An 11,431-nucleotide genomic window follows, 5' to 3' on the forward strand; every position below is an offset into this window, starting at 1 on the left:
CTCAATTTCACGATTGGTTAAAGTAATCAGTGTTAGTTAATATCATGCAAATTCTTGCTCCCATGTCATGTCTTCAGCTCTTCTCTGCATCTAGGCAAGTGCACAGGATCCATCAGGATCATCCGCAAGCACATGACGTGGTTCTCACTTAATTTCCACATATAGTATATTGCGATAAACTGGGTATGTTTGAATTGTATTGGCATATTAGCAATGGCTTGTGAAAAAAGCTACTAAATAATGCTACTAAATAATGAACAGAATGATGTTTTATACAAATGATGCAAGTGGTTTCATACCACTGACATCTGACAGTTACATTGTTAGCTTTTAGTAGCTTGTTAGTTATGAATCTTTTGTTCAGTTATACATTTCATTCCTGAACAAATGACATACCTCAATATTTCTCTTGATGAAATCTTGTCTATGCTTGTTCTTGTCGGTCACATGCTGTCTGCTTTCTGTCAGCTTGACTTCTTTCACTTCAGGACCCACTTCAACAGAGTTTGAAGACTTACCAATCACCTCCGACCCAGAAACTAGTAAAATGGCACAATCCCACAAAACAGTTTAAAACTAAAGACAATCTTTAGCATTTAAAAATATTACTGACTCAATGTTTGCTAACATTAGACTGCTAAGACTTAAAATACAAGTTAGGAAGGTATATGGATGTAATAAATGAGGATATGAAGCTAGTGGGTGCAAGTGTTGAGCATGCAGAAGATAGGGATATGTGGAGAGAGATGATTCACTGTGGTGACCACTGAAGGGAAAAGCCGAAAGAAGAAGATATATTTATAATAAAGTTATTATAAAAACTGTATATTCCAAAATAATCTCTTTCTAAGCAATTTTGTTGCATATGTTGACATTATTAACATTATTTATATTAAGTTTAGCACTATTTTAGCACCATCCCATGATGCGTTACACAGAACATGGCATATAATTTAATGCCTTTTTGCCCTCTGTACTTGTAACCTCTATTTAAATTTTAATTAAAAATGGTTTATATTTTTCTCTGTGAGTTGACCTCAGCTGTAGAATACTCTAAAATAATAAACCTAGATAGATCAGATTTAGACATGAGAATTTTTAATGTCAGAAGGCCCTCTAGTGCAACAATTGAGCAATACAACTGTAAATCTAGATCAGGAACAAACAGGGCAACTTGCTTTTTGTTAAGTGGTCATTAATGTGTAGAGATCAAATATTTCTTGCCTTTAGTTCCAGGTTTGCAGCTGAGGTCGTTCTCTTGTTCTGGGACTTGGGTTCCAAACACAGGTACATAGTCCACCTCTTCACTGCAGTCCTTAGCTATCAAGTTCATTTGTATCACAGTAACAGGTTGTTCAGCTTGTAGAACTTTTAATACATTTACTTCATTTGTGGAAAAAAAGATGAAACTTTAGGAAACAATTTACATGATTATGAAATTATGGTTTTATTTCCTTACACACCAGACTGCCAGGGTGATTTACTAGAACTATGTGATTGTTTCCTTGTGGAGTACCAGTTACAAAGCCATCACCTCATGACTGCCCCCGAGTGGTGCAACAGAAAAGCTTGCACCATATTGTCCAGAGATCTTGAGTTTGGATCCCAGTAACACTGTAGCCAAGAGTTCAAGAGATCAAATTTGTGTGTGCTCTCTAGAGGGTGGCATACACTCTCCATTGTCAATCACAGTGACACTAGCCATGGGCATCTGTGAACTTATGCAGAATGGGCCGGAGAGCGTTTTACTCTGCTGGGTCAGAAGAAGGGCACGAAAGTCTTTACCCTAGCCTTATCTGTTGTATAACAGGAAGACCTGACTGGTGGGTGGGAACCAGCTAAGAAATTCTCTGGAAAACCTCATGACCATGACCTCATTTAGGGATGCTCTTGTCTTGGTGGTCAAGTGCAAGCACTGTTAGCAACAATGCAATAGCGTGATGAAGTGCAGAGCACAGAGCAGCTTAGTACAGACAGACCCTGATGTACACCCAGTAGCTGCTTCTGGTTCTAAAGTTTGATAGAGTATGCAACAACAAATGTGCTGCAGGCAAGTATTAAGGCTGAATGAGACTGGGCCATTATAACAATTATCCTTGGATCTGTTAATACAAGTAAGAAGGTACGTTTCCCTAGCTCAAGACCAAGACACATGCTCAGGAGGCACTACATTATCAACTCCATCTTGGAAACATTAACTGAAACTGAAACATTAACTAAACACTTGAACTATTACCTTTAAGGTGCCCTTGGCCTTACATTATTCTTGTGTAAATTAGTTTCAAATATTTTAAATAACAGGAGGGAGAAGTCAATTAAACTCCTGGGATATTGATCTGGTCAGTTAAGTAGCAGAGGGGGTTGTTAATCAGTTTCAGCTGCTTTGGTGCTAATGAAATTAACAAGAGGTGCACTAGATGGGCAAAAATGAGACGGCCCCCAAAACAGGAATGGTTTTACACTGACATTTTTTCCCTACTCATCTTTTCTGACTATTTTTCACTAGTTTTGCATTTGGCTAGGGTCAGTGTTACTACTGGTAGCATGAGGCGATACCCGGACCCTACAGAGGTTGCACAGGCAGTCCAACTCCTCCAAGATGGCACATCAATATGTGCCATTGCCAGAAGGTTTGTTGTGTCTAACATCGTTCAGCATCACCGGTTTGGTGGTGGGTCACTGATGGTCTGGGGAGGCAAAGCCATGGAGGCCCAACAGGCTAAACAATGGCACCCTGACTGCCATTTGGTATTTGAATGAAATCCCATTGTCAGACCCTACGCTGGTGCAGTGGGTCCTGGGTTCCTCCTGGTGCATGACAATGCCTGGCCTCATGTCATGAGAGCAGTTCCTTGAGGATGAATGAATTGATACCATTGAATGGCCCCCACACTTGCCTGACCTAAATCCAATAGAACACCTCTGGGACATTATGTTCTGTTCCATCCGACGCTGCCAGGTTGCACCTCAGACTGTCCAGGAGCTCAGTGATGCCCTGGTCCAGATCTGGGAAGAAATAGCCCAGGACACCATCCGTCGTCTCATTAGGAGCATGCCTTAACGTTGTGCCTCAAGACGTGGGGGCCATAAAAACTACTGAGTACCATTTTTAGGTGCTTCAATGAAATTTCAGCAAAATGGACTAGCCTGCTGCCTCATTTTCTCACTTGGATTTTTGGGGTATCTTTGAATTCAGCCCTCTGTAGGTTGATAATTTTTTATTTACATCGATTTGGCATCCTTCCGTTCCTAACACATTACCCAGTTCATATCAGTATAGATATCCAGCATGCTATTTTTCCCCATTGAGATCTGATGTGTTTTCAAAGTGTTCCTTAAATTTTTTGAGCAGTGTATTTTAGTATACTTTTAGTAAAGTAAAACTCTCCACAAATCCTACTGATTATTCATGTAAATTCATGTAAAAAAACATCTAATTTAATATTCAGTGTACATGATTTAATGACATACATTTCTGACCAAAATATGTGTAATATTTATTGGAGAATGTGCTTGTGCATTTAGCATGACTTACAGGTGTTGGAGGTAAGTGCTAGGAACAACCTGGTATTTTCTGCTTCATCAGTGGTGCACTCTGAACTCCTTACCATTTTGTGATCCTGAGTGTACATACACAGGAGTAAGTAAGCATGCTACAGAAATATTGCATGTGTGAGATAGATATACAAAACACATTCCTATACATGTGCACCTGCATTCAATCTCACCTTTAGTTCCTTCCAAAGTTTCTGATGGAGCTCCCTGCCTTGCTTTTTGACTTCTTTTTCAGTGGACATCTTGGTAGCCAGGATTTTGTCCAGTCTTTTCATTTTCATGATTGCTTTTTGCAACTCTGGATCTTTATTCTCTTCCTCAGCTACATCTTCAAAGCATAAAATCAGGCAGACAGACAGGAAGTGTGGGTTTGCTAGTTTTATTAAAAACCAGTTCAGGAAAAAGCCAAGTCTGTAAGCCAGGGGTTCCCAGATCGATATTATGAATTGAATGCAAGTCCAAGCCTTGACCACCCTAAAGCCTTTTTATTCGATTTATTAATTCGGAGTAACATATGAACATTTATCATATGTCAGTTACATGTGTGCAATGTAATGAAAACCACATAACTATAGACCAAACCAAGTGACTAAATATCACAGGAATTGGAGGAAAAGGTGAGCTTATATTGCTTGATAAAGTCAGGAGGTGTAAAGGGGCTTGTTATGAAAAAGGGAAAAAGGAAAATATTCCAATGACAGGAAGCGGAGGTTCCTGGTTTATACTTGTCACTTGACTTTATGTGTGCATATAGAAGCTATGGCAACACAAGCATTGTTCATGCACTCAGCTGCATATCGTATGTATATCTGTAGGATTAAAAGCAATATTCCTTGTGGTTTGAATTATAAAGTTCAAATTACAAAGTCGAATTATAAAATGTAATAATAAATTCATTTAAAACTTTTTACTGTTGTCTTAATTATTGTCATAAACTGAACTGACCCATGATCTTGTAAATAAGACATTTCAGAAGACTGTTACACAGCACAGACCTTTCAGTAAATTTAAAGGCTACATCAAAGTTTCAACATGAGAACAGCAACTCAACCAATTGTAGTGTCATTTTGAAACAAAATACTAGTTGTAAACAAACATTGCTTTTCAGTGTTTACCTACCTTGGTCAGATGTTAAGTTTTCTGATGGGCAGTCCAAGTTATTCTCCTCTATGGTCTGCCAAACCTGATATAAAGAAAGAATTAACAACAGCTTATTAGGCTTTAGATTTGATAAATAACTGTGACAATAATAGGACAGAAGAAAAGCATAAAAGAAAATAGAGGAAATTAGGAAACTGGAATTTTAAATGCCGCCATGTCATTAGGAAGAAAAATTATTCTGTACTGCATCCGAAACTACATACTACAATACTATATAATACATGTAAAATAGAATGTCTAGTATTCATTAGAACTGTTCTGAAAAACTAGTAAAGTAACATGTAATTTAAAACAAAGGCCCAAAGCCTAACCCCAGGAGTCAGACCACTACCACCATCTATAGCAATAATATTAAAAAACGATTTCAGAAGGAAGCATATATCACCTGAGTTTCAGTGAGCTCAGAGCTAAGAACCTCTAGAGCCCCGATCCTGTCCTGGCTCATTCTCACCCCCTCTGAGAGAACCAAATTGGACACTCGACTCCCAGGCCGGGAGCGCTCACTGGAAGCTGGCCGAGAGATGTCATCCAGGTTGCCTTTTGTAATGTCCATCTACTATCTTCCTAAAAAAAAATGATTAACACATCTACGCACATGGATCTACACATTTCCTACAAAATATTAAATGTTGATTATAACATTAGACTTACAGTTAACATTACTCAATGCTCACAGTTACAGTTAGTCTATAATTTTTTAAAAATTTACTACAACAATAAATACATGGCAAGAATGCTTTTCAGCCAGTCCAGTGTCATGGTTGAAATACTTAATTTTATCTGTAAGGGACAGTTATGGGACTGTTTTAAAAAAATATTAGGTACTTTTTCATGTTTTTTTTTTAATATTTACAGATTAGAAGCACAAAATATGTTCAATCTACCCAAAATCTAGCCAACTATTCACAGTGCTCAGAGTAAATAAATCTAAAGGACCAATAAAATAAAAAAATCTCAAAGGAAGACTGAGGTCTTAAACACACACAATGCCAGACTATTAACTCCAGAAACAAACTCCAGAAAGCAAGATCAATTGTTTGTGTATGCATATAACCCTATCCCTGCTACACCAATTTTATGACAATAAATGCATTTAGTGTGGTGCAGAAGAAGGGACACTGCATGTGTTGAGCAAATTTTGAAGAACTGCAGCACAAATTGTATCATTAATTATGGTCAGTCTGTGCCTCAGTCATGCAAAACACTGCACATTTTATCAGTGGAAAGTAATAGAAGACAGTCAGCCAGTGGTTTTGTCTTGACCATGCAAAAAAGAACATTTGCAAAGTCATTTTAGAAACCTTTTGAAAGACAAGCATCCAGAATTTGTCGTCACTTTACTTGTCTTCAAAGCACCACTGTGGCTGCAGACCTTACACCCAACCAAGCCAGAGTCACACAGTTTATCTGGATTTCTGGACCCAACCAAGCCAGAGTCACACAGTTTATCTGGATTTCTGGACCCAACCAAGCCAGTCACACAGTTTATCTGGATTTCTGGACCCAACCAAGCCAGAGTCACACAGTTTATCTGGATTTCCAATCAGCTATCAAGTGTGCCTCCCATTTATGAATCCTGCAGCCACATCAGCCAGTTCACTGACGACCCCAGCCATAGTGCAACACACAGGTTATCAACCCTAGACCTGGACTGCCAGTCTTGCAATATACATCAGGAATAGCTGTTAATTAGCTGATTAATTTGATCAGGTTTGTTAGGAATTGAGAAAGCACATGGACAGGGCAGTGACACTCCAGGACTAGGATAGGGAAAGTGTGTTGTAACTTAAAATGAATTTGTATTACAGCTTAAATTGCAGTTTTAGCCAAGATTCTTGTGTATGTTCTTTCCGGTTTGTTCGCTGTAAAAAAACAAACAAACAAACAAAAAACAATAAAGCTTTGGTAGTTTTGTAGTAAATTTTTGGTAGCTGTGCAAACGACCATTGTGAGTAAATCCATTTAAAAGTCCTCTTTCGTTTCGAATCAAGCTCTTTTAACTAAATCTAAAGCAAAATACGTTGTTATTATCAGTCATTAGCATCATTCTAATACGTGACAAAGATAAGGTAAGATGTCTATCATAACAGCAACATGGTGTACAACTAAATACAGTGATCCGAAAGAATATATTTAGACCTTACTTAATGTCCACTCAGCGCGTCCGTTGTTTACGTCTTGTTACGCGGTGTCCAAGCGCAACCAGCGAGGTTGCCAGATTCTTTATAATCCCGCACAGAGTTTCGGCACAGTCAACACGCTACTTGAACTAGCCTTGCAACCATTGTGCATGATTAGTTAGATTTCTGGGAATCATGTCAAAAACTAATCATGGAAGAATTGTCGTCATTCAGAAGAGAGGCAGGAAAACAGCTTTGTACGGATTTTCACGGCCACGATTGATGACACGTGTCCAAATATTAGTTAGTGTGACTGTGCAGAAGGTTTTACATAAACATATTTTACATAAACATTATTCAAAAGTCACACAAGAATTTAGTTCTCATCTAATATTCTTTTATTCAATTTCTTGTGTTCTGTACTATATATAATTTCTAACATACTATATAATTTCTATGTAATTTCTAACATACTATATATAAAGTATGAAGATCCACTCAAGGCTAAAGGAACAAAATGAATTTCAGAAATGAAACAATAAGTAAAACATGTAAAAAAAAATTTTTTTGAAACAAATCAAATGTATTCCGGAAAATACTGAATGGACATTATCATAAATAGAAAATACAATAAATGATTACATTTTCATGTCAACTTCCATGACCACAGCGCACCCAACAAACATGGCCGTCGAAGAAGACATGTTCACTAGACTACTGCTAGCACACACTTGGACTCAAGCATAATACATCCCATAACCTTGTACTCCAGTACATCTTATTAAATGCACACTATCATCTAGTGCTTGCTAATATTATGAACAGCAGCTACGCTAATTCCTTTCCACTATTTCTACCCATCCCGGGGCATCTAGAGATTGTGCCATCTCCCGTAGGATCCTGCAAGGATCCTGAGGCATCCAGAGATGGACCAGCTCCAGCTGGGTTCTGCTTCATGAGGATTTGGGTATTCAAAGCAACGCTGCCAACCCTATGTGGACGTTGAGGACGACAACAACCTCTTAATTAATACACACATTAACATTGTACATATGCTGTATCTGCATCACACAACTGTCTGTGCATAACTGCAGAAAGGACATTGTTCATATCACACTCTCTGGTGTTTAGAATAATTTATAATCACACTCTCCAGTGTCACCCAAATGAGGATGGGTGTCCTTTTGAGTCTGGTTCCTCTAAAGGTTTCTTCCTCATACCATCTAAGGGGGTTTTCCCTGCCACAGTCACCACAGTCGCCTTAGGCTTGCTCACTAGGGATGATTTTGTCTAACATCTAGGGCTTTTTGCTTGTTTTTTGTTTCTTATGTTCTGTAAATCTGCTTTGAAACAATGCCCGCTGTTAAAAGCGCTATGCAAAAAAAATTGAATTGAATTGAAAAGCAGAAGCACCTTCATGTCACCTTCACGTTACATAGTAAACTTTGTTTTATTATATATTACATATAATATGAAATTAGCAAATTTAGAAAGGCAAGCAGCAAAACCCAAATATTAAAATATAAATAAGTATTAAACTTGATGAAACAACTTCTCTAAGGTGCAATAAATCATTCTACACAGGTAAAGCCCAGGTCTGTGTCAATATCAGTCAAAAGTTTTGGAGGTGTAAGTTTAAAATTACCACAAGATGGCAGTGTGGGTTTTTTAACTGACAAATGGACAGAGAGCCTATAATAGCTGAGAATTAAAACAAAATCACAAAACCCACGTGAGTACTGTGTGTGCTAAGCATTCATTATTTTGATCAGAGTCATTTTAAGCAGCTAGTCTCACTTGTGATTAAACCACAATGATTCATAATGACAAACAAGTCTCCTTCATCCCAATGATGTTAAATGAGCAATGCATTATTGCTTTCACATTCTGTGGTTTCAACCTGCAGTGAGATAGTTTATTGTAATTTCCTCAAGGATGATACTTATGCAAGATATGCACTACTCAACACACACACACAGGCTAGAGTGCTTGCGTGTCCACAAATAATTGCCCACAGGCCGGCATGTGTTAACAAGCTTCTAGAAGATGATCTCATCATTACCTGTGGTGCTGAGTTGCCTGGGGGCAGATCTCATCACATAATTTTTCTCCTGGCAAATCCAAGATCCTTTACAAACATTCTAACAAGCAGACTAGAACTCAGGAGGGGGCTGATTCATGTAGATTATTAGTACACAAATATTTGGCTACATTTTCTGTTATGTATAGTAAACGTAAAAATTAAATTTAGTCTCCACTTTATTAAGAACACCTGTACACCTGGACATTCAATAAGGCAAATATGTGGCAGCAGTGACACATAGAATGATGTAGATATGAGTCAAGAGCTTCAGTTCTACATTAAAAATCGGAACAGGAAAAAATGTGATCTCAGTGGCTTTGACAGTGGTATGATTGTTGTTGTCAAACAGACTGATGTTAATATTTCAGAAGCAGCTGACCAGCTGCAATTTGTACGCACACTAGAATTTCAAAGAGGGGTAACCATTATTACTATGGTGTCCCTAATAAAGTGGACAGCAAGTGTATTATTTTAAAATTTTGATAAAGGAATACCTGCAAATAAACAAGATGAAGACATTTAGCTCTGATGGTCATGAAACCTTTTATTATATACTACAAAAATCTCCTACTAATGAAAGCAATGATCTAATATTTGGTCAGGTTATGAAAGATTCTTCTACAGATGGAAAAAATAATATAAGATAGCATAATGTCTCCTGGAGTAATAATTTGGAAAGAATCTTTGGTCCTGGTTTCATTATGACTAACATGCTGTGGTTTTTGATTTCAGCCTTGTACTTCCTGTGACTAAATACAATTTTATGCTGTGAATAGTGAAGGATGTCATATATGGCATGCACCCATCGTTACACTGGCTACTTATTTCACATTTAACTAATTAAATAATGATCTTTGACTTCTCACTTACTAAGCACTACATGGCCCTTTCTGAGCTCCTATAGCTCTACACTACTCTTACTTTCAGGTCCACAAATACTGGGCTGCTGGTAGTGCCACAGACCTGACTGACATCTTTTAATGCACTAGCCCCCAGATCTTGTGATGTTAATCCTCAGGACTTTTCAGAATGCACTTCCTTTTGCCATTTTATGCAAATATATTTTCCCACACTTTGACTTTCAATTAGTGTTTATTACAGCACCCAGCTGTAACTCAATTCAACAGTGTGCAGGTTTGTAGAGTACCCACAAACAGTGTGTAGGTGTTTTGTTGAAAAAGAAACTAAAACACACTTGGGTCAAAAGCATTAAATGAACAAACACCTATTTCTAGCTGAACTAATCATACAGTAGAGTAAGTGAATAATTCCAGTGTTGTAGATTCTGTTTAATTATGGCAATAAAACACTATACCAAATAGAACAATGTGTGATTGTTTTTAATACATACAATGTATAATGATACAATGTATTATAAAATATATTATAAAATACAGCAGTGTATAGGATGCATCATAAAGTTTGAGCTATTTTGTTTGTTTGCTGTCTGTCTGTCTGTCTGTCTGTCTGTCGGTTTATTTGTTTTGTTTGTTCGTTTGTTTATTTTTCAAAGAACCTTGGTGGTCTGGAGCAAAGTGGGTTTTGGAAAAAAATGTCATTTGTTCAGGAGCATTGTGCAACGCAAAATACAGTAGTTCCTTACAGAGGACTACATACACAAGTACAAACACGTTACATCAATGCATCAGATCAGTATTTGTAAAGGTATTTATTATTATTATTATTATTATTATTATTATTATTATTATTATTATTATTATTATTATGTAACCTTTACCTTCAATCATCAATGATTTGATACATATTTCATATTTCACAGGTTATGTTTAATGAAGAAGAAATGTTACAAAAGATTGTACTGGGCTACAAGATGGGAAATGATAGCAAATGAACTTTTAGTATACCTTCTAAATCTGTAAGACCATCAAAATTAGTGCTTGTTTGAACTAAAAAATAAGGAGAATATGGTATTAGGATGAACCTTCATGTTTATAATATTCAGAGGAAGTACATAAGTCTTCACAGTGTTTCATCAGATTCACATACAGCATCTCTATGTGAAACAAATCAGCGACATAGGACACAAAATTTCTCATGAATGATTTTATTTCTTCTCCATCAATAACAGAAATATGGTCATTTGAGGCAGGACAAGGCAGACTGAGTTTTATGTTCTCCAGATTTCAAATCCCTTACCCACTGCTCCCTTCTCTTATGTCTTAAGAGATTTATTCCCCTTGTAACTATTCTCGTGAAATTGATGTAGATCTTGGACCCTTTGTAGCATATGGTATTCCTGCCGTTTGCAATAAAACAGCCATCTGAGGTCTACAGACAGGGCAGTCTTTGCGTGACTGAAGGTTTTGGGGGGAGTTCTGGGGAAGTGTGTGTGTGTGTGTGTGTGTGTGTACAAAGGGTGGAGTTGTTGTTTTTTTTTTACTGTCCATAAGCATAAGAACCATAGACAGCAGAACACTTAATTTAAATTTACACCACTACTCCAGACCCCTCCTTTTCACACACACACACTCACACACACACACAGTAATAT

The 11,431-nt window shown here is 37.3% G+C and overlaps 1 protein-coding gene across 4 annotated transcripts in view; it reads right to left on the reverse strand.

Annotated features, from left to right (window-relative positions):
- Positions 1-6,998, reverse strand: part of fsip1 (fibrous sheath interacting protein 1) — a 68,411-nt gene extending 61,413 nt beyond the window's left edge. The window contains exons 1-8 of one of the 4 annotated variants that reach the window (XM_058398442.1): positions 6,861-6,885; positions 6,523-6,578; positions 5,102-5,280; positions 4,675-4,738; positions 3,729-3,883; positions 3,536-3,620; positions 1,225-1,320; positions 397-539 (exon numbers count right to left, since the gene is read on the reverse strand). In XM_058398442.1, coding sequence (XP_058254425.1) covers positions 397-539; positions 1,225-1,320; positions 3,536-3,620; positions 3,729-3,883; positions 4,675-4,738; positions 5,102-5,269 — 711 coding nt within the window. In that variant the 5' untranslated portion in view covers positions 5,270-5,280; positions 6,523-6,578; positions 6,861-6,885. Of the gene's footprint in view, positions 1-396; positions 540-1,224; positions 1,321-3,535; positions 3,621-3,728; positions 3,884-4,674; positions 4,739-5,101; positions 5,281-6,522; positions 6,835-6,860 lie in introns of those variants that run through there. The other 3 variants (XM_058398439.1, XM_058398440.1, XM_058398441.1) reach the window with 3 other exon arrangements.
- Between the last annotated feature and the right edge of the window lie 4,433 nt (positions 6,999-11,431).

Source organism: Hemibagrus wyckioides, linkage group LG09 (assembly GCF_019097595.1).
Source record: "Hemibagrus wyckioides isolate EC202008001 linkage group LG09, SWU_Hwy_1.0, whole genome shotgun sequence".
Classification (NCBI taxonomy): Eukaryota; Metazoa; Chordata; class Actinopteri; order Siluriformes; family Bagridae; genus Hemibagrus; species Hemibagrus wyckioides.